Source organism: Protopterus annectens, chromosome 16.part0 (genome assembly GCF_019279795.1).
Source record: "Protopterus annectens isolate FY-2018-M chromosome 16.part0, PAN1.0, whole genome shotgun sequence".
Lineage (NCBI taxonomy): Eukaryota > Metazoa > Chordata > Ceratodontiformes > Protopteridae > Protopterus > Protopterus annectens.
The window spans coordinates 591268252-591292456 of record NC_056750.1 but is presented as its reverse complement, the minus strand read 5'-3'; the positions used below and the strand labels follow the sequence as shown (position 1 = coordinate 591292456).

The 24205-nt window shown below is 43.1% G+C and overlaps 2 protein-coding genes across 3 annotated transcripts in view; one reads left to right on the top strand and one right to left on the bottom strand.

Annotated features, from left to right (window-relative positions):
- The window catches only part of LOC122790859 (kelch-like protein 9), a 459563-nt gene extending 436631 nt beyond the window's left edge, over positions 1-22932 (top strand). Inside the window, exons 3-4 of the mRNA XM_044058508.1 lie at positions 21282-21442; positions 21537-22932. Of these exons, the coding sequence (XP_043914443.1) occupies positions 21282-21442; positions 21537-21914 (539 nt within the window). The 3' untranslated portion in view covers positions 21915-22932. The remainder of the gene's footprint in view (positions 1-21281; positions 21443-21536) is intronic.
- The window catches only part of DPP7 (dipeptidyl peptidase 7), a 2619404-nt gene that overhangs the window by 1321949 nt on the left and 1273250 nt on the right, over positions 1-24205 (bottom strand). The window lies entirely within an intron of this gene.

Genomic DNA, 24205 nt, shown 5'->3' with positions numbered 1-24205 from the left:
TTGCCAGGCTTCCGGGTATAACGATATTCGACCCCGACTGGCTCTGGAAACGCACAGTCGGGCATCCCATCAGGAACGATGGTAGGGAGAGCCGCAAAAGGAATCTCGGTCTCCCAAATTGTGGGGGCCCCCTCTGGCTCTAGGGCGGCGTCTCCCTGAATAACCTCCCCATTCTCTGCCTCTGGAGTGGGACTCACGTTGTGCACCAGGAAAAAAACTCTGATTTTTTGAACCACATCTTCCCACCTCGCTGGGCCTTGGAGTAAGGCCTAGAGGGAAGGGAAAAATGGACCCCTACAGCAGACAGGGTCTTTCCTTCTTGCTCGCACCTGGTGAGGGTGTCTTTCACTTTGGTTCCGAACAAAGAAGAACCATCAAAGGGGGCATTAGTGAAAGAAGACTTGAAGGCCTCCGCGAAATGACAAAGGCGCAGCCAGGCTTGCCATCTAAGAGCGACTCCTGAGCTTGCTGCCCTACTCGCTCCCTTGGCTGCATATGAAATGAGCCGCATGGAGGCATTAACGATGGAATTGAGGGTAGACACCTGGGCGTTAACCGTCTGGGCCACCGCCTCAGGCATGTTATGCGCAAGAGTATCTCCTAACTCCTTGAGGAGATCTCTCTGGAGCCGAGTAAAATGAGACAGGTAGTTCAGCGGTTCAGCGACCATAAGGTAAAGGTTGCTGACAAGAGGGTATGCTTCCCGTACCGGTCCATGGTCCTAGACTCCTTGTTAGGAGGATGGACGGAGGAAGAAGTCTCTGCTACTTCCTTCTGAGTGGCTGCTGCCACCACCATGGTATCCACAGGGACTCCTTTGGACAAAAACTCCTTACCTGGGGGAGCAGAAAGAAATTTATTGGGTCTCCTGGGTACGGATTCCACAGAATCAGGGTTCTCCCACACCCTCTGACAAATTAAATCCAGGAGCTCGTCGAAGGGTGGGGACACCCAAGAGGCGGAGGGCTGAGCATCAAAGGCCTTCAGGAAGACAGACTCCTCCTCGGAGGGGGCTTTGGATGGCCAGTCACCTCTTTGTTTCAATATCTCCAGGATGTCGGAGAAAGAAACATCATCAGAGGATGACTTAGGGGACCCCTCAGATTCCTCAAAGTATCTCAGGTGAGAGACTCATCCTGGGAGTCTATGTGCTTGCTCTTGCACATTTTCTTTCTAGGGGGCTCCTCAGGCAAGAACTCTGAAAGGCCCTCAGAAACTTGGGGACCACTCGTGGGGGTATCCCTAGGCCTTGGGGCTCCGCTGTCTACAGATAGGTGGTGATCAGAGGCCCTCACTGGAGTGGTAGGGGACAGAATGACCGACCCGTATGATGTAGCTGACGATCTGGCCAGCGCGGTCCACATGGCCTCAAAGGCAAGCTCCCCCAAGTCCGAGGACCGGCCAGCCTTCGAGACCATGACAGGAGTCGGGGTTCCTCGAGCCGAGGCACCGAGCGGGTGACTAGGGACTGAAATGTGCCCTGAAGTGTCCTCCTCAGGCCCAACTGAAAAATCCCGAGTCCTGATTCCCATGGATGGCGCCGACGGGGTCGGAACCGATAGGCTCGGAGGGGCCATCGGAACCGACCTAGGAACATCACATGGAGCGGAACATTCTGGCTCCGAAGACAAAGATGCGCTCGGAGGAGGAATGATCGAAGAAAGTATCGGGACGGGCTCCGGAGCCAACTGGGATTGAGCCGAAAACAATTTTGCCAAAACCGGTGACTGGAGGAGCCTCTGCACCACCCTATCGACATCTACATCTGAAAGAGTCCTGGAGGATTTGGAAGACAGGGAGGGAGATAGAGATCTCCTCTCAGGTGACACTGGTCTAATACTGGGTGATCGGCTCTGAAGAGGTTCTAATATAATTGGAGCCGACGCCGGTTCCATCAACACCGACACTTCCTGCAGCCCCGAGGACAGTGGAGCCGAGGAGGTCGAAGCAAGTTTTGTGACTTTCTCTGGTGGCTCCAAGGAAACTGAAGGAGCTGGAGATCTCTTTTTTGACTTTGAGGATTTTGATTTAGAACTGGAAGCAGAATCCATGGCCTCTTCGAATGAGGGTTTCAAGAGTCCCTTTACAATTAGCTTATTCTTTCTTTCTTGGAGCACCCTGGGACTAAAAGCATGGCAGAAGCTGCAGGACTCCTGCAGATGGATTGCTCCCAGGCAATAAACGCAAACAGAATGTCCTTCGGTGATGGACATCTTGTAACCACACTTAGAGCACTTTTTAAAACCCGAAGGTTTGTGCTCCTTGGAATCTTTGGACATGTTTTAAACAAGTAATCACCAATACCACAACAATGAACAAGTCACTGTCTGACAGGAAAAACGACACAGACACGCAAAACACCACTAAGCGCGGGAACAAGTTTTTACACAACACAGCCCACACAATCCTCAGAAGGGACACACACTGAGACGACTAGGGCTAACAACCTCTAAAACATTTTTTTTGACCACATACACAGAAGGGAACAGACACTAAAACCTCTAACTCAAATGGTTTTAGAAGCGAAACAACACAGGACAAGAGTGGAGGACTAGGTCCTCTAACTGAAACGGGCCTAGCCCAATAGAACAGCTAGTGGGATACCACAAACCACAATCACACTACAGTAACACCAACACAACACCAGTTAGAAATAGCTATTAAAATTGCTTTTGTTTGTAACACGTTTTCTCAGAACAAGAAAAAGGGTACTTAGCCACAGCCAAGAGCGAGACCACGTCCGAGCTACACAAGCGGCAAATGTGATCTGGGGATATGGAGCAGTGCAGCATGGGATACCTGCTTAGCCCAGCCAATAGAAGACTTCGAGCTAGAAAAGTTTGGCCGAGTCGGAGCCGATATTCGGGTCCGAACCCAAGGGTAAGAATGTAGGCGAGATTGGACTACATAACATCATTTAATATTAATGGTAACATTAAGGCCAGGAGTTTTGTCAGCAACCAAAACTATTTGTCACAAGCTTTCTCTACATTCCAAGAAAGTCTTGTAGTCACCTGTAAACAAATCAGAATTCACTTTTTCTAGTACAAAAAAAGAAAATTTCTTGAAAAGTGGACATTCTGTTGCATGCACTGCCAAAGCATTGGTTCCATCCCTTTTTCTAATAGCTAAACAGTGCTCATAGATTCTCTTATGCAAAGCTCTAATGGTTTTACCGACATAAAACTTGTCTCGTGTCACAAGTAGCACAATACACAACGTTGGTGGTATTGCAGGTATAATGGTCCTTGGCCCAGAACCTTCTCCCTATGTGTTTAAATTCAATACTAGACACATTGCTCATGAATCTACACTGTTTGCATCTTCCACAAGAAAAACTGCCAGCAAGCCTAGATGTAGAATTCAAAGCCATCATTTTGTTCTTGTTCTCAAAAATGTGCTTGTCTGATGCAATGTTTTGTTCTGAAGGAATGTATGAAGCCTGAAGAGTCAAACTGGATGAAGTGTTACCTCCCAGGGTACCACAGCAAGTCTGCAAAAACAGTAAGATTGGGTACCTCCTGTCAATGTACCACATCATTATGGTATTATCTTTAATAACTTGCACTGGTCCTGGAGATCACAGATTATTCAAAGCTTTCAAATTATTTATTACTGACATCATCTATTTGGTGTGGATGTGCTTCTGTTTTATGTGTACAACAGATATTACACTTTCACTCCTTTTGACACTGCCCCCCTCCCTGCAAAGTCTGAAGCATCTGTTGTGAGAGATTCGAATAGGAGGTAGAATGGAGAATTAAAGACCCAGATATAGAGAACTGGTCTAACAAGACAACCTCCCTTCTTATAACCACCATGTCTGGAATCTGAAAAGATAAGGGGTGCTGATGGCGAATCCAGACTGACCTGAGGTACCAACTGAATTTTCCACATGTAAAGTCTGTCCAAGGGAAATGTGAAAATTATAGAGGTCATGTATCTCAGAATCCTGAAAAATTCACTGGCAGTTACCAGAGATTGGTTGGAAAGGCTCAGGAAGAACTACCAAGTACATTTCTAGTTTGTCTGGAAGAAAAGCTCTTCCCATGACAGAATCTAAAAAACATCCCAGGAAAACTACTCTGTGAGAAGGCATAAGAGGGGATTTTTGTAAGACCACTTGAACCCCCAGAGTGAGAAGTTTTCTGAACACTTGGCCACGGACACTCTGACAAATGGAAAGAGAGTCTGCAAGTACAAGACAATCATCAAATCATGGGAAAAATGTGAATACCTTGAAGTCTGTAGCAAGTAACTACTACTACTGGAACCTGGTATTTTGTGAACAGCCTTGGAGCAGTGGATAGTCCAGGGGTAAAACAAAACTGACAGTACCAGCCAGATACAGAATATCTTATGAAATGGCTTAAGTGTTTGTCAATGGGAATATGATGGTAGGCATCTTTTCAGTCCAGCTTTTATTATAAAAACTAGTATGGGGATAGGAGATAACAGGGTCTGATGGAATAACATTTTAAATCCTGGGACCTTGAAAAAAAGATTGAGAAAAGAAAGGTCTAGCACAGGCCTTCAAGCTCCGTCTTTCTTTGGCACCATAAAAATCCTTGAATAAAACCATGTGCCCATCTGGCAGGTAGGTACAGGTAGGTTCTATAACTCCCTGAGAAAGCATTCGTTTCAGAATTGCAGGAAAAAGAGATGTTTTATTTTGTGGGTAGGACTCCCTGGAAATGAGGGACTCCCAATGCCAAATGTACCCCTGCTGCAAGACCTTCAGAAATCATTTGTCTGTAATACTCTGGTGCCACAAAGGAACAGGCAGACTCAGAAAGGGAGATTTTTCTTTTTTGGGGGGGGGGGGGTCCTAAACAGGCAAAATAGTCATTTTGATTTTTGGACTGTCATTAATGGAGTCTTCCCCATTGTTTTTAGAGCCTCCTTACCATTTTTAAAATCATATTTGTTGGCACCTTGCTGCTTAAATTGCTTTTTGAAAAAAAAATCAACTTAGATGTTAAGAAATAAAAAGGGAGGTTGGAAGATGTGGGTCACCCCCTGAATCAATTTTTCCCTCTCATCAAATCTCTTAAGAACCTCAGTAACAGAAGAAGCAAACAAAACTTTGTTGTCCAGGGCAGACTGTACAATCTCAGTCTTAACAACTTCAGAAAGATTTTGAGAATGTAACCAAGCAAATCTTCCCATGACTGACCAAGAAGCAGAAACTCCGAAGATATTAGCAGCAGCATATGCAGAACACTAAGTCATGCTTAGTTACATGAGAAATAAATCAAGAAGTATTTTAAGAAATTTTCACATCAAGAAGAGTGAAGGTTAACAGTTAACTTTTGCATGTTCTCAAAAGACAGAAACTAACATGAGAGCCCAACAGTTTAAAATTCTGAAAGTTAAAGTGGAAGAATAAACTTTCTTCCCAAACTGTCAAAAGCTTTCCCATTCTAGTCAGAGGGAATGGCATTTGGCTTGGCACTTTGTCTAGCAGAAGTTGTTTTAGATGAGAGACTCACTGTTGGATCTGCTTTAGGGTTAGAAAATAAGTACTTCTGAGTCTGAGGAACCGTGGATTAATCTATCAGACTTCCTTGACTGACTTGACTGTCAGTTAAACTACACATTATCAGGAAAACATTCTCAAAAGCAGATAAAACAGGAGCAGCAACTGCAGGTTGTAGAATATCCAACTGTAACAAATCATAATACATTTCTTGGGAAACAAGAAATTCATTCTGTCCACACTGAAAAACATATTTCATTTTAGATTAAGTTTCAGAAAAAGACAGGTCTCTTGGAAGAAAATCTGAGGCAACACTTTCCTCAATATCTTCAGCTTGTGAAGAAAGCCCTAAAGCATAGCATTCTCCTTTCAATGACCGGCTCTTCTGGCTGAAATTCAGAATCAGAAAGACAGGATTTTTTTTCATTCCTTACCTTAAGAGGAAAAGGATGAAGTAAAAGCAGAAATTAATTATCTGGCAAACCCCAGCAAATCTTTCCTAACCACAGAAATAGATTTAAGGTACACCATACTTTTTTTTTCTTTTCCTGAAACATTCTATGGAACAAGACCAACAACAAGATAGGTACACTATTCTAGGACTAAATCTTCCTTTCCTGGCTATGTGCTATACCTACACCCACCCCTTCAGAGACTGAAGAGGGTGGTACCCCTTACCTGCAGAAGGCAACGTTGCAGTTGTTGAGGATGTGTATACCCCCTGGGCATTAGTAGCTGTAGGTGCTACAGCAGAGGGACTGGGGGAATATGATGAGCAGTCTGAAGAAACAGATGTAGCCACAGAAGAGTCAATAGCTGGCAGCTGAGGCAAAGGGGGACCAAACCTGACATTCAAAGATTTCTTTGACCATTTTCTTTTTGTGGACAGGGGAAGGAAGATTTGAGGAGACTGGTAACTGTTCCAAAGGTCTGGCTGCAAAGGAGTTTTGGCATTCTTAACTACCTTTTATATGTACCTCTCCTTATGCTCCTGGCAGTTAGAATGAACAGAAAATGTCCTTAAGCTGAGCTACTGTTATTGCAAAAGTGCTTTAATGTCAAACATCTTAAGTTCTGTCTCCAACAGGAAAAGTAAAACTATAACTACTCTTTGCCAGCTTATCAGTGCTGGACAGATGCCACACATCAGCCCTCTCACACTTACCAGGGTATAATTTGTGTACAGTGATGCTTTAGGCAGCATTGCAAAATGTCTGCTCACTGGCTTGTTTTCACTGTCTAAGGAGTACAGCATCTTTTTTCTGTCCAATTTAATTCCTGAGAAAAAAGAAGGCCAAGACATGACAGTGCTGCAGTTTTTTTAATATATGTAATGCTGATTAATGTCACAATCCCTTAGCAAAAAGGATAACAGGATAGACATTTTCACACAACTGAAAGAAATAAGATAGGTAACCAAATGGCTATTTCTGTGTTCAGAATGCAAGGATCTTTGCTCTTTACTTAAACCCGGGCTTTGAAACCAATATGCTGAACTTATGCCTGGAATTAAATTGTACCGAAGTAAAATGCTAAAGTGCATCTATGAAGTCTATATATACTGAATATATGGCCTGTAAATTGCCTAGTGACTGTAAATCATTGCTTTCATCTGATTGCATGTCCTGACTGAAATCACTGTTGCAATTTTCCTGACATATGGGCTGTCATCTCTGATGTCCAGCTGGGATACCAAAGCTTTAACTTCCAGAGGTCGTACATCCAATGCCTGACCTCACCTCGTAAGCACAGGGGTATATAAACAGATGCACAAGCATGTACCTCAGACTTTCTCACTGCCAGACAGAATGAATGCTGTGCATCTAGACTGATCGCTGTTTGGTCACTGTACCATTGCTTTGTTTGGTCTGTATTCAGAATAAGTGGCTCACTGAGGAACCTTTCTTTTTTCTTGCACTATTTATTTAAATTCATTAGTTGTCAGCTAGGAAGGGTAAGTGCTACTGCAACAGGAAGATTCTGTACAAGCACTTGAACACTGACTGCCTTTTTCTGTCTAGGCCCTGAGCATGATCACAAGTCCTGTTCCATTTATCAATCATCCATTCTCAAAACGTTTAGGTCGAGGGTCTCCTCTTTTAACACCTTTCTGGAAACACAGCATCTTAAACACCTGTCCCAAGCCAAGATAGTATAATCTGCATCCCCAATTGTCTCACTTCCACCAAAGAAAAAGCTTTTAAGAGACCCAGAACACATATACAGTCTAATGTTTCAGATTTGGACATACCCCCATTGAGGATGCAAAACCCATAGTACGTCAGGTTACCTCTCAGTAGCCCACTACAAACACCTCATCTGAGGCTGGTATACTTGCACACTGCAGATACTATAGAGGAACAGCAATTCAACATTTCTGAGGGTCCTCACAGTGCCCTACAAATATTTGTTAGGGAGACAATCCCAAGTATTCTAATAAAAGATACATCAGGGTTGTGAACCTTCACGTCTCATCCAGGCTGAAGTCACAGCAAGAGGAAAAAAAAAGACTAGGCATGAGGCCTCTCCCTTAGCAGCTAGGGAAAAGGAGAGGATGGGATTTCTCCCACGGCTTGTTTAAAGCTATCACGGCACTGAAACCCTTCCTTTAGATCTCCTCAGCCACAGGCTATACCTCAAAAACCTACCACTGTATTTTCTTCAGGAAGAACAGGATTATGATTCAAACGACTCTTTAGACTGTTTATGTCTTTCGGCTTTTTCCCGGTTAGGGGTCGCCACAGCGGAACTCCAGTCCACTAATGATTGGCAGTAGATTTTTTTTTTTTTACGTGCTGGCTTGCCGGGTCTAACGCACAACCTTCAACGAAGGAATGCCCATTCACGCATGTCGCCACACAGAAGACGCTCTGACTGAGAATCGAACGAGCAACGTCTAACTGTGAGGCGACAACGCTACCGCACCACCACCGCAGTACTCAAATGACTCTTTAGATTACTCCTCTCAATTACATTCACCTGGACAAATCTTTTCAGATGAAGACAATTCCCTTTCAACAGATTCCCCTACTGAGGAGGTTTCTTTTGGAGAAACCATCTAAAATAAGATGAAACATTTTGAATAGCAATCTACACAAACTGATGTATAGAAGAGATACTACAGCCTCTTGGAAATGGACATCCTTGCTCCTTCTCCAGTTCCTCTTGTACTTGAGGCTTTTCAGAACACCTTCCAGTCCACCTCTTCAGCACCTGCTCCAAAAAGACCAGACAAGTTTTATAAGGTGACCGATGACCTGAAATATTTGTAAAAGAATCCTGTGGCTGACCTTTCTACATTGTCTCTTTCTTCAGACAAACCCTCTAAGCCCCTGCCAGTGTTAATGCTCTACCTACAGACAAGGATAGTAGGGCTATGGATAGGGTGGGGAAGACTGTACACATCTCTTCTACCCTAGCATTTAAGGTAATTAACTTCCAGACTCAAATAAATAAAAAATAATTTTACTTCTGTACTTCAGACCTTGGACATGGTTATGATGGACCCTCAAACTGCAGAATCTAAGCAACAAATGTAAAATCTACTTTCTCAGGCCACAGAATAGCCAGACACAGCATTAAGTGCAGTTACAATGTTGTGGGTGTCTCTTTTCTATGGCAACAGCTAATGGGTCTGTTATTTGCAGATATGCATGGCTACATCACCAGCCTAGTCTTGAGGATTTTAAGTTGAAACTCTCAGATTTCCCCTTGGACAAAAATAATTTACTTGATCCACAGGCTGCCAGTTTGTTCAAAACTCTCAAAGACCAAGCTAAGATTATGAAAAATTGCAGGCAGATTCTGCTTTCCTCAGTTCCTTGATACTTTGGGAACTGTTCATCCAAATCTACTTCCTTCGTCAGGAGGGATCCCTAAGGCAGCTCAAAAACCCAGAACTCCTAGGAAAAGGTACTCTGACAAACCTCATAAGGAGCCTATATCGCGGATGCCTCCCTTTGGAAATAAAATTTGTAACTACTCCTCCCTTGCCCTCAGTCCCCTTACCTCCCTCTCCAAATGGCTATCACTCTTCCTGGCCCTGTGGAAAACAATTGCTACAATCAAATGGGTTTTGTCCATCATTAAGGATGGTTATACCATGTCCTGGGAAAATATTCCTCCCCTGAAAGGCATGCCACATTCTCCTCACAACCAACTTTCTCTATTCACTCCCATTATTCAAGACTTCCTGAATCACGGCACCACTGAACAAGTCCCAAAAGACTTTATGGGGAAGGGCTTTCACTCCAGAATCTTTCTGGTGCCAAGAAGAGGACAATGGAGGCCCATTCTAGACATTTCTCTTCTAAACACATTCTTGAAAGTACCAACTTTCAGAATGCTCTTATCTTCCCACTCTCGTCTTTCATCCCCCCTCAGGCCTTTCTAGCATTCTTAGACCTGAAGGATGCCTATCTATACATACCCATTTGTCCTTCTTGCAGGAAATTCTTGAGGTTTTTCTCTGGTTCATCACATCCGATTTACTGCTTTGCTTTTGGTCTTTCCACAACATCAAGGGTGTTCCCAAAGTGGTTAGCACCAGTTGGGGCATTCTGCCGCACCCAGGAAATTCAAATATTTTCTTATCTGGACAACCTGATGCTCAAGCTCTCTCTCTCCCGGCTTCTTTCTCTAACATCTAGAGACCTCTCTCCAACTCCTTAAAAATCTAGAATTCACAGTCAATTACAAAGAATCCTACATGTTCTTACACAGGACCTGATTTTTCTTGGCTGCAAACTAGACAGAAAGAAAATGCTTGCCTTCTTCCCTCAACAGAAAGTTCAGAATCTGTCCAAATTCTTCTTAGATCTTTCCTGTCTAACACTGCATAGCAAGAAAGATCTTGAGAACTTTGAGTTTCATGGCATCCATCATTCCAATGCTTCCCCTAGCTAGAGTTCACATGAAGGAAATCCAATGATATCTAAAATATGTGTGATTCCCAACACTCCCACTTCATGGACACCTTTTTCTCTCTCCTCCCTTGCCTCAAAAAAGAAAGTCTTTGGTGGATGGAAAGAGTCAATCCCAACTCAGGACTTCCCTTCACACTCCTTCCTCTTTTTCAAGAAATTCACACAGATGCCTTGAATGAGACATGGGGACATGGACAGGATCATTCAGAGTACAGGGCAGATGGCAACTACTGTTCCTGAAGGAATACATCAATTTGAAGGAAATGATGGCTCTTCTGCAAGCACTGAAGACCTTCTCTCACCTATGGAAACCCAGAGCACTCCTACTGTACACAGAAAACACCCACAGTCAATTGGTACATAAACAGGGAGGTACCATTTCTTACTAAATATGCAAGTTAGCAAAGGAGGCATGGAACTTTGCCACCCAGATGGATATCACCCTCAAAGCCACATACAATACCTCACAGGACAATATGCTGGCAGACTCCTTAAGCCTCTACTTGGAGGACCCCCACAAATGGACCCTGAACTGACAGATCTTCCAGGCAGTCATCAGTAGGCAATACCACAGATAGACCTCTTTGCATTACCAACCAACCAACCATCAGCTTCCCCTAGTTCTGAACCAGGGAACCTTGTCTCTCAGCCTGGAGGACTGCTGCCTTCTCCTTACAGTGGGACAGGAAGTTCCTCTATATATCCCATCCACTACCTCTACTTCCAAAAATTCTTCTAAACGCACAAAAGGAAGGACCAAAGCCCCTTTTACTGGTCCCCTTCTAGTAGACACAACACTGGTGTCACCTGCTATTTCATGTGACAAAAGGAAACTACAGGAAAATACCTCTACAACCAGATATTATTCACTCAACAGAAAGGATTGCTACTCCACCCAAACCTTTCCTTACTCAGCCTGACTCTGTGGATAATAGGATTCTAATCTCTCAAAGGCACCTATTCTCTGAGGAGGTTGTTAAAGTCCTACACGAAACCAGGTGACCCACTGTAAGAAAACCATAAACAGCTTGGTGCCGCAAACTCAGTCAGGACTCCCTCATCACAGGTCCCTGCTGTCCTACAATAACTCTATGAACTACTTCATCCAGGCTTGACTTACTCTTCTATCAAAGTTCACCTGTCGGCCATCAATGCCGGCCTCTCAACCCCCCACTTATGGGAAGAGCAGAGGTCAAGCAATCCTGCATCTTAACCCACTAAGGAGACCTCTCTCTCATCCTTATGATCTCAGTTTTGTCCTGGGAAAGCTTATGCTACCCTCTCTTTGAACCAGCATCTTCTGTTACTTTAAAATTTTGACTTTGGAAAACAATTTGACGGTTGGCTCTCACCACTGCTCGCAGAGTTCGAGTTGCAAGCTTTCAGCCATTCCACCTTTTCTTACCTTCCAAAAGGACAGGCTGCCTCTCACGGTTAATCCATCCTTCATGATTAAGGTAGCAAACAAGGTGTCCCTCAATCAGGCTATTCACCTACCCACCTTCTTTCCTAATCCCCAGAATAGGTGGGAAAGAATCTTACATTCTCTAGACATTCACAGACAACTGAGACTTTACCTGGACAAAACTAAATCCTTCAGAAAGACTGACCAGCTGTTTGCATTATTTAAGAGCCCTAAGCTGGGCCATCCGGTCTTCCAAGCAAACTATTGCAACTTGGATCTCAAAGGCCATCTCCATCTGCTATTCTAGCTATGGTAAGTCCTTGCCTTCCTGCACAAAAGCTCACTCCACTAGAGCAGTGGTTTCCTCAGGGGTCTTTTATGAAGGAGTGCGGACTGGTCCAAGGTGCACACTTTCACCAAGCACTACAAAACTGATGCTTTCGCCAGGTCTAGGTCTGCTTTTGCAATGGCTGTCCTGCCCAGACTGCTAGACAGATCATCAGCTTATTAGCTAACCCACCCTGCTCTCTACCTCATTCAGCTATGAGAATCACCCATATGTCAGGAATACCACAACAGCAATTTCAGTCAGGACATAGTACAGTTATGTAAGAACTTACTAGAACAGTAGACTTCCTACTGAACACTGTTGCAGTATGCCTTCCCACTCTCCTTCCCCTGCTTTAAGCTCTACTATGCTGCATGGAAACTGGAGAGTTTATTAACCTTTTTGAGCTACACACCTCCTATCTGACCAGTCTCCCTCTCTCAGTAGCCTTCATGCCACTGGCTTGGGAACAGTCTGAGGTTCACGTTCATATGTCTGTCTATATACCCCTAAGCTTATGAGGTCATGTGCTGGACATATGACCTTGGGAAGGTAAAGTTTTGGTATCCCAGCTGGAAGTCAGTGGTGACAACCCATATGACGGGAATACTACAGTAAAGAAATAAAAATAATGAAGTAAAAAAATACAGTATTTAAATTGATTTTAACTGTGTTGCAGGAATATTAACTGAACTGGAAGTTTTGACTCTGCTCTTCAGTTAGTTCCACCCACCCTCCCTGTTTTTGTTTTGGTGTTAATCTTAGTGGCCTTGAAACTGCCCGTCCCTCTTGTAAATTTGTGTTTGGATACTCCTTCTGGGCCCATCTCATTTGCTCACTCAACTGAGTGCAGTGAGATCATATTCTGATTTCAGGCACTCCTACTGTGTACAAAGAGAGCATCTGGGAAACAGAAAAAAAAAATTTAAGCTTGTTTCCTGCATTTCCTGTTAAGTGGTATAGACTATTTGTAGGCTTCTGAGCCCCCAAGCCCTTCTGTGTTGGAGGGAAGCCTTCTAGCTTAGTTTTTTTTTCTACTTATAACTAGCCAGTTTTCTAGTTTCAGCACTCAAATCTGTTTCTTTGATCTCAGCACTTATTCAGAAAAAAAAAAAAATTCATCTGTTTTTACTGTACTTGTGTTTCTACCTACTTTATTTTACTTTTGCATCATCTTAAAAGTACTCAATTGTATTTATTACTGCTTGGTGTAACTCATTCTAAGCCTTTTGGTTTAAACACTTGGGCTTCGGACCAGTTGTTTTGCACTGAGAGGGTTTGTGGTCTGCACTGTAGTGGCAGAACATGTAGCTTACATCCTTCTAGGTTGGGAACTGCTGATTGAGGGCTCAGTGTCTGTTATTCTAAAAGTGTATTAATTCTGGTTTAAGCACTTGGGCTTTCAGGCCAGTTATTTTACATTAAGAGGGTTCGTGGTCTGCACTCTTGCGGGAGGAGAGGCTGGACTCTGCCCTTCTGAGCTGGGAATTTCTGGTTAAAGGCTTATAGTGCATGCATATCTGAACTGCTTCTTACTGAAGTTGGTGCGCCTTGCTTGCTGTGGCATAGACTGGATTCGGGCCTGCTGGATCTAGCTTTGTTTGTGTAACTTGAGCACTAATCCAGGCATTCTCTAAAGTATTCAATTGTATTTATTACTGCTTGGTAGTAACTTGATTAAAGTGTAGCTATCATTCCAAGTCTTTTGGATTAAGCACTTGGGCTTCAGACCAGTTGTTTTACATTAGGAAGGTTTGTGGCATGCACTGTGGTGGCAGGACAGGTAGCTTTCATCCTTCTAAGTTGGGAACTGCTGATTGAGAGCCCAGTGTCTGTTATTCTTAAAGTGTATTAGTTCTGGTTTAAGCACTTGGGCTTCAGGACAGTTATTTTACATTAAGAAGGTTCGTGGTCTGCACTCTTGTGGGAGAAGAGGCTGGACTCTGCCCTTCTGAGCTGGGAATTTCTGGTTAAAGGTTTATAGTGCCTGAATATTTGAACTGTATCTTACTGAAATTGGTACACCTTGTTTGCTGTAGCATAGACTAGATACAGGGCCTGCTGAATCTAGCTTTGTTTATATGCTTGTTGTTTGTTTGCTTGTTATTTCCCTGGAACGCTAATTCCACCTAATACGCGGCTTCTCAGCACTTCTGTGGATCACTAGTGATATCTGCATTGCTTACTGTACTTATTTCCTTGTTTCACTTGAAAGAAAGTTACTGTTTGTCGTTTTTGCATTTAAGTTACCTGTAACACATTGCACTTAAGTTACCTGGCACTTGCTCGCTAAAGCAATTATATAAGCCAGCACTAAAAATTAAAAGCACTACACCCTCACTCCCCACTGGCCCTTGTTTTCAATTATTAAGGAATTCCCAATATTATTCTAGCATGTCCAAAGGTCAGTTGTCAATCTCCTCTCCGGTCCAGCTGGTGAATCTGGGAATCTTGAGGCAATGTTACAACTGCCTCATGTACACAGACAACCCTCTCCTCCTCCCAACAAATTTCAACACATGTGAGAGATGCAACCATATAGCCAAACTGGAGGCTAAGCTCTCTCAACTCAGTACTGGCATAACCAGTCAGTAGGAGAAGGAAACCACACTCACTACAATTCCAGTCTCACATAGACCTACCACGACAGCAAACCAAACACATAATCACACAAAAACATACTCAGAGGCTCTAAATAAAGATCTGCCTAAGCAGCAGATACCTCCAAAGCAGACACCCAAGCAATCGCTACCCCAAAACAAAAGACGTGCAACACATATCTCACAAAGCCAGTGTGCCGAACAGTCACAGCCCTTAAGACTAAACAACACACCTGATACACTTGTAATAGGTGACTCTATCGTCAGGCACACTGACGTCCCGCTCACCAGGCTGAACAAGGAGAGGGTCACGGTGAGCAGCCTGTCAGGCACTAGGATCTGCCACATAACACAAGCACTCAGGTCACTCCAAGGCAAGTACAAATATGACTCATTGTCCATGCTGGTGTGAATGACCTGAGATGTACCTCCCTGGACTACATGAAAAGAGACATAAAGAAGCTCTCTGAACATGTAGCCCAGGCCAGTATGACCCTGACCTTGAGAAGCATCTTACCCTCACCAAGAATGATGCCACAAGATGATCGATTTCAACAACTGGCTTAAGTAATGGTGTCATTCAAAGGGGATCCAATGCCTGTCATCTTGGGATGATATGCTCGACAAGCCACGATGCTTCTCTAGGGACGGCTTGCACCTGTCACCCCTCTGGGCTTTTGGATACTGGCAAAGGCTCTTGCTACCCCCATAGTGCCTTTTTTAGGCAAGGCTCAAAAGACAAACCCACCTCCATAGGTATCACAAGGGATAAGAAACTAAGAGTAATGCTACTCAACGCCAGAAGTCTAAACCTCAAGATGCACACACTCGAAACTCTCCTTAGCATGGAGAACATTGATATCTCTGCAGTAACAGAAACCTGGTTCAGGGCTCCCGAGAGCACCCCAGCACTACCAGGTTTATACCTCATACCATGCTTTTCGGCCCCAAAACTTGGACCGAACCACAAAAGGAGGGGGAGTATCGATATTTATTAAAGATACCCCCACCTCCAGGTTGGTGGCAAAGCACGAAGCATCAGAGACTATCCAATGTGCAACTAACAGTGGGTAAAACTGCCTTCCAGTTTATAGCCTGCTACAGACCACCCTCCCAAACCCAGGAACCCCACTCGGCCTTTCTGTGGACACTGGAAAATATGAAGGTCTATCCAAACACCATTATATTGGGCGACTTCAACTACCCAAACATAGACTGGGAGCATTACTCTAGCTCCAACACCCTAGCCCAAAGGTTCCTAGAATTTATAAACTCAAATGCTATGGAACAACTTGTTACCACTCCCACAAGAGGGGAAAACATACTGGACCTGATCATCACCAACATGGGGACTCTATGCTCCAGACCAGAAGTGTATCCCTCACTGGTAAGATCAGACCATAAACTAATCTCACTGGATATTCACATCCCGACCCCACCCCTGCCCAGAAAACCACAGTGAAAAACTTCTCTAAAGCAAATTTCACACTCCTCAAAACCGAGGTGGAATCCTTCAAAGCCCCCGGGCCTGTGGAAAATATGGCCCAGACCGCAGAATCCTTTATAAACGCATTCTATGAACACCTTCAGGAATGCATGGATCATGCAATCCCAAATAAAACCAAGACCCAATCCACCAAAGGCAGACGTCCTGTCTGGTGGACCCCAGCCATAAACAAACTATACAATAGAAGGAGGAAGCTACTAAATGATAGAGCAAAATCCCAAAAAGGGAAGGCATCACTGATCAGTATTAGCAAAAAACTACGGGCACTCATAAAATTGTCTAAGGCCAGCTTCGAGAGAAAAATTGCACAGGACACTAAGGATAATCACAAGGCTTTCTTTAGTTATGTTAGGAACCTGGGTGGTAATTCCCAGATATGCTCAGAATTAGTCCAAAATGACAAAAAATACACTGAACCCACAGACATTGCCAACATCCTAGCTGACAGGTTCAGCGCAAACCTCTCCCCCCCTCCCCACCAAAAGGGCAAATATCTATCCCAGCAGAGTGCTGCCCCCCTGACATCTCAGATGCTCAGGTAAGAGCCGCCATCTCCAAAGCAAAAAACACAGCATCAATGGGACCAGATGGTGTCCCGGGCTGTGTCCTACATGAACTCCAAGAAGAGCTAAACCCAAACATAAAACTACTGTTCAATCTCAGCCTTACTACAGGATATGTGCCCAAAGAGTGGCGTACAGCAACAGTGGTCCCACTCCATAAAGGTGGTGCCTCAACGGATCCTGGAAACTATCGCCCCATAAGCCTAACTAGCTTGGTCTGCAAAGCTATGGAAAGGATCATCACGGACCTCATAAATAAAGATATTGGGGACCTACAGACACTGGATCCTACCCAGTTCGGCTTTGTTAAGGGCAGATCCTGCCTCTTAAACCTGGTTGATTTCTTTGAAACAGTCACCAAGGCCATTGACGAGGGGAAGGTGGTCCACACAGCTTACCTGGACCTCGCAAAAGCCTTCGATACAATACCCCACTCGGGCATTATAGATAAGCTCAACAGCTTAAATATAAACCCCTATGTCACTAGATGGATTGCAAACTGGCTCAAAGACAGAACCCACATGGTTAGAATTGCTGGAGCCATGTCAGACTCCAAACGAGTTACAAGTGGTGTCCCACAAGGCTCAGTCCTGGGACCTCTCTTGTTCGGTATATATTTCTCGGAGGTACAGGCCAACACGGAAGGACTGTGGCTGACCAAGTTCGCAGATGACTGCAAACTGGGCACCATAATAGACTCTCCAGCCGAGACAAGCATCCTCCAAAATGGCCTCATAGAAACAGACAACTGGTGCCAGAGCCATGGCCTCAAGCTAAATGCCAAAAAGTGTATAGTCATCCCCTTTGGCAAAAACAAAGTGCCCACAAATTACCACATAGGTGGTAATCCATTAAGTACAGAAGAAGTAATTAGGGACCTGGGGACCCAAGTTGATAGCAATCTCTCATTTGACAACCACGTGGCCAAAGTGGTTAGAAAAACATTTTATATAGCCCACCTAATCATGAAGGGATTCACATCTAGATCAGGGGAGGTCATCGTGCCTCTTTACTCATCCCTCATCAGGCCCATAATTGAGTACAATGCCCTTTGGGATGTACCTTACCAGACACCTGCAACAACTGGAAAGACCCCAAAAGTACCTCACCAAGAGGATCAAAGGGCTCAAACAGATGCCATATGCTGCCCGGTTAAAGAAACTCCAGCTCTACTCAGTGGCATACCGCCTGTTCAGAGGCGATCTGTGCCTGACGTATAAAGTCATGTCCAACCCGAATTAATGGACATGCTGCACCTCAGAAAATCCAAATCCCATCGAGCTACGCTCGAGAGACTTGAACCTCAGCACTGAAATAAATAGGACATGCTGGAGGGACAGATTCATAACCCAGAGGCTCCCTTCACTCTGGAATAAAATCCCAGTCCAGGTTAGGCAGAGTCCCTCATTGACTCTCTTCAAGAGGAATCTTGATGAGTGGATGGGAGATCGTAGGTTTACCCCGGGTATCACTTCTGTGTCACTGTTAGACAGAGGCACAGTATACTAACCTCGAAAAAGGGCATAGCAAAATAAAATTTAAAATGGGTGGCGAAAGCCAAACACATTCTGGCTAGGCTTATAAATGCCCTAGGGCAGATCGCCTAGTATGAACCTATGAACCTATGATCGTAGGGCATGTTATGGTAAGTTCTTATATAAAATTTACTTTCACCTCTGTGGATGTCTTTTGGCCCAGGTCCTGGATTAAAAGGGTTGTGTGACCAGACCACTCACCCAGTAAACAAAAAAAGAATAAGTGGGGAAAACCATGAAGATAACTAGTAACTATTCTTCTGGTGAAATACAGATAATAGGTTCATAGGTGTTTACTAGGCTAATGGCTCTGGAGCCTTTACAAGCCTATCCCCCAACAAATTGCCCAGGCACCATGCCACGCATGTTAGTTCACAGTGCCCATATCCAGTTGTGCAACTGGAATGATCCCTGGAGTGAACTTTGTTACCCATCCACTCAAGATTTCTCTTGAAGATGGCTAGTGAAGTGCTCTGCTTGACATGAATGGGAAACTTATTCCAGAGTACGGGCAGTCTTTGGGAGATGAACCTGTCCCTCCAGCATGTTTTGTTAAGTGTGGTAATGAGGTTGTGTTCTCTGGAGCGTGTGTGGCACAGGGGGACTGGGATTTCTTTAGGTGTAGCATTTCAAGTAGGGCTGGGTCGAACATGGCTTTGTAAGTCAAGCAGAGATCACCTCTAAATAGACGATAAGAGACTGAGAACAGCTGAAGTTTCTTCAGTCTGTCCATGTAGGACATGGGTTTAAGGCCTAGGATTCTTTTTGTGAGGTACGTTTGTGGCCTGTCCAGCTGTTGTAGATGTCAGGTCAGGTACATGCCAAATGGGTCATTATATTCAATGACTGGTCTAATGAGGGATGAGTACAGAGGGATGATGACCTCTTTCTTCATGGATGCGAAACCTTTGGTTATAAGATGTGCCACTTAGTGGCAGTGTGATGGTCGAAGGTGAGGTGGCTGTAGACCTGGGTGCCCAGATCTCTTATGGCCCCTTCAGGGTTCAGTGGGCTCCCATCAACGTGGTAATTTATGGGAACTGTGTTTTTCCCAAAGGGGATGATGATGCATTTTTTGGCATTAAGCTTCAAGCCATGGTTCCGACACCAGTCACTTTTCTCGGAGAGACCCTTTTGTAGGATGTCTGCATCACTTGAGGAGTTGATAATGACTCCTAGCTTGTAGTCATCAGTGAACTTGGTCAGCCAGAGTCCTTCTGTGTTGGCCTGGACTTCTAAGAAGTAGATGCCAAACAGGAGAGGGCCCAGGACCGAGCCCTGTGGGACTCCACTCATGGCTGATAGACAGTCTGACTTGGAATCCACAACTTTCACTCTGTGGGTCCTGTCTGTGAGCCAATCTGCAACCCACCTAGTGACGCAAGTATTGATGTCTAGTTTGGTGAGTTCATCAATAATACCAGTGTGTGGAATGGTATCAAAGGCCTTGGCCAGGTCGGGGTAGGCTGTATGCGCTGCCTTACGCTCATCCACAGTGTTGGTGACTGCCTCGAAAAAGTCAACCAGGTTCAGCAGGCAGGATCTCCCCTTGACAAAGCCAAACTGTGTGGGGTCAAGAGTTTGGAGATTGCCTACATCTTTGTTAAGCAGGTCCATGATGATGTGCTCCATAGCTTTGCATACCAGGCTTGTCAGGCTAATGGGGCGATAGTTCCCAGGGTCTGTAGTTGCTCCCCTTTTATGGAGTGGGATAACATAGCCTGAGGCAAGGCTGTGATTGAACAGGGCACACAGATGTGGTGCCAGTTCGTTTTGTAGCTCATGTAGGACGCCAGGGATATTAGGTTCCATAGATGCTGTGTTCTTGGCTTTGCACAATGTAGCTTTTATTTGTGCCGCAGAAATGGTGGGAACCAGGCTTTCATCTGGTATTGTGATAGGGCCCTTGGGGGGGTAAAGTTGGCACTGAATCTGTGGGACAGTATGTTAGATCAGTATAGGAGATGCCATTGTCCAATAACTCGGCAAATCTGGCTATTGCCTTTGAGGTTTTTGATATAGCTATAGAAGGCTTTGTGGTTGATTTTGGTGTCTGCCACAATTCCGCCTTCATAGCTGGCTTTAGAGGATTTGATAAGGGATCTCAGGTTTTTGTTGAGACTTATAAGGAAGGTTTTCCAATCTTGTGACTTAATTTTTTCTGCAACAGTTTCTTTCTTCTGTTGTAGAGTTAATTAATGGTTGGGGGCCACCAGATTGGCTTTCTTTTTTTGGAGGAGAGCGTATTAGTTCTATATGGTATGGCAAGGTCCATGTATTTGTGTACATGAATGTGTAATAATGAATTCCTCATTATCTCTGTCCATCTATCTCTCTCTCTTCCTATAGCTAACTTTTTTTTGAGGCGGGTTGGCACTATAAATCTGCAGCTGGAAGTAATTTTCTTTGGGAAGGATTACAATATGGCATGAAGTACCATTATGTTGATTTTTTTAAATTTAACTAGCTTGGTGAGATAGTTCAGGACTCATCATACACGACCTAGGCCAAATGCATAGTAAAAGCATTGTAAAGTCTAGTAGATATAGAGCTGGCCTGCACTGTACAATGCAACAGGATAAGTGCAATGTGAAGGATAAGAAATGAAGTAATACATACACAAGAAAACAATTTAAAAAATGTGGACTAACTGGCTGATAGAGAAAACCTTTGGCAATGTAGATTACTTAAGCAAAGACAGACAAGACTGACAATTCCTGCCACTAGCTTATATTTATGGTAGCATGTGGCAGATGATTACTTTCAGAATGAATGCCAGACAGATCAGTCTACGTTTTATGACAACTGGTTACATTAAATTACTAGCAGACAGCAGGGTTTCCAATTTTATCTAATTTAGCTTTAGTTTTTAATAAAATTAAATTAAAAAGGTTAAATTAGTTAACATTTTCTAACTACATTACTTTCCCTCATTACAGGTGGATTTTCAGCAGGAAAAGTCCTTAACAGTCTGTACAGTTTCCTGCCCCGCCTCAGACGCTGGGTCCTTAGCCATACAATGACTTATGCACGTTGTGATCATGGGATGGCGACTACTGGAGACAAAATGTTTTGCATAGGAGGAAGAGTTTTAAGTTCAGTAAGTGAATATAGTCTTTGTAAAAGTTAGCTCTAATCCAGAGTGCTCAGCATTCATTAAATCAAATAATTATTCAACATCTTCTTTTCTTTAGGCAAATGAATGGATTCATGTTAACCAAATGGAGTGTTACTGTCCTGTGACTGATCAATGGACCAGTCTGACATCTCCTCCTGTTAGTTGTTGCCAGTTTAGTATCGCGTCACACCAGTTAAAACTCTACCTTACAGGTGGTGGATCTTTGCATCAAAAGAATAAAACTGATGGAGTATTTATATATGACCCTGAAACCAGAAAGTGGGAAAAGGCTGCTTCCCTGCCTAATCGGCTGGTAGATCATGCTTCATGCATAATTAGCCTACCAAGAAGAGTTCTACAGAAACTACAGATGGTATCTGACTCCAACCTGCCAAACAGTGTCAAGGAAAATCCTGATTTTCTTGTTGCAGACTCTGAAGAAATCATAATATAAGATGCATTTCCACTTCTTGGAAAGTCTTCTTGCATATCTGTAATTTTTAGGTTCAACAGCAAAACGTCTTGACTACTTTAAATTCTAATTATCAATAATAACTAAAGAATCCTTTATTATGTAACAAATAAATTATGCATTGCTTACCTGAATTTAAAAATCAAGATATTGTGTTAAATATGTGCATTTTACTGCAGAATAAAAATACCTGACACGTAAGTAATTTTCTTTAAAATAATTAAAGAAATTAAGTCTTACTATTACTCTAGCTAATTAGAATGTAGCACTGTGTTAGAAAACAAACTCTGTACCGTGAAATGCTGGCAGCCACCAAGCAAGACCAACTTTAGAATAAACATATCTGAGTTTATTAGTAGACTACTATGCTTATAATGTACATGCATTTCCTACTGAAAAAGGTTTCACGTGGAAAACAATATCTGGCTCTCATTTCTTTTGCTCCAGTAAATCTGGAAACTGTCCGACTGGACAAAAGCTAATTTTATGGAATTTCATCAAACCCAGTATAACCATTATTGGAATTGGTTAGACATACCAGAATTTAAACAAACAGATTGACAGGCTCTGTTACATAATGGGTTTGCCACTCGTGAACCTGATATATTGTTTTGTCCATAATGGGAGACTTATTCTGCAAACTCATACAGACTGGAAAGTTCACACTTTATTACATCTACATTTTATGTTGTTTACCAAAATAATCAAGTGCTGATATCAAACAACTATACTAAAGAATATCTAGAATCTAGTTCTTGCAAGCATCATACTTCCACTGTTTACTTATTTTATCTTATTCCCTCACATTTTATTTTATCTTATTCCCTCACATTTCTAAAAAAAATGTTCTTTGAATTAAGAACTGTCAAGGCACTCAAAATAACACAACTCTTAGATTATGTGAATTCTAACTATAAATTAAATCAGGATTTACCAGACACCTTTTCTAACTTAACACTGATGCTTGGTTAGCCTGCGACAGTTTTTTTTTTTTTGTAACATATCAAAAAGTACAGTTGTGTACACTTACCATAAATGTAGATGTTAGAGTGTATTCACTCTTAAAAACCTCAGCTTTGGCCGGCTAACATCTAGCTGTATTCATCTAGCTGTATTCAACTGGACGTATAACAGAATTTAAGTACCTTTATCTGCACTTTTTTTTTCAAATAATACAGTATTTAAATTGATTTAACTGTGTTGCATGATTATTAACTGAACTGGAAGTTTTGACTCTGCTCTTCAGTTAGTGCTGCTTGAATTTTATTATTTGCTAGTAATTGCAGGTGTGGGCGTAGCCACATTCTTTGATTTCCTGTCCTTGCCTATTTAAGTGGTACACTTTGAAATATTTTCTGCTTAAAAACCTCAGCTTTGGCCGGCTAACATCTAGCTGTATTCAACTGGACGTATAAGAGAATTTAAGTACCTTTATCAGCACTTTTTTTCAAATAATACAGTATTTAAATTGATTTAACTGTGTTGCATGATTATTAACTGAACTGGAAGTTTGAATCTGCTCTTCACTTAGTGCTGCTTGAATTTTGTTATTTGTTAGTAATTGCAGGTGTGGGTGTAGACAGATTCTTCAATTTCCTGTCCTTGCCTATTTAAGTGGTACAGTTTGAAATATTTTCTGCTTAAAAACCTCAGCTTTGGCCGTCTAACATCTAGCTGTATTCAACTGGATGTATAAGCGAATTTAAGTATCTTTATCTGCACTTTTTTTCAAATACAGTATTTAAATTGATTTAACTGTGTTGCATGATTATTAACTGAACTGGAAGTTTTGCCTGCTCTTCAGTTAGGTTTCCCACCCACCCTCCCTGTTTTTGTTTTAGTGTTAATCTTAGTGGCTTTGAAATTGCCTGCCCCTCTTGTAAATTTGTGTTTGGATACTCCTTCTGGGCCCATCTCATTTGCTCACTCAACTGAGTGCAGTGAGATCATATTCTGATTTCAGGCACTCCTACTGTGTACAAGGAGAACATCTGGGAAAGAGAACAAAAAAAAAAATTTTAAACGTGTTTCCTGCCTTTCCTGTTAAGTGGTCTAGGCTGTTTGTAGGCTTCTACGCCCCCAAGCCCTTCTGTGTTGGAGGGAAGCCTTCTAGCTTACTTTTGTTTCTTATAACTAGCCAGTTTTCTAGTTTCAGCACTCATATGTGTTTCTTTGAACTCAGCACTTGCTCAGAACTCATTGTAAGCACTACACAAGCTGCAAATTACTACAGCACTCAACTTTCCTCACTTATCTAGTGGAAAGCAGTTTTT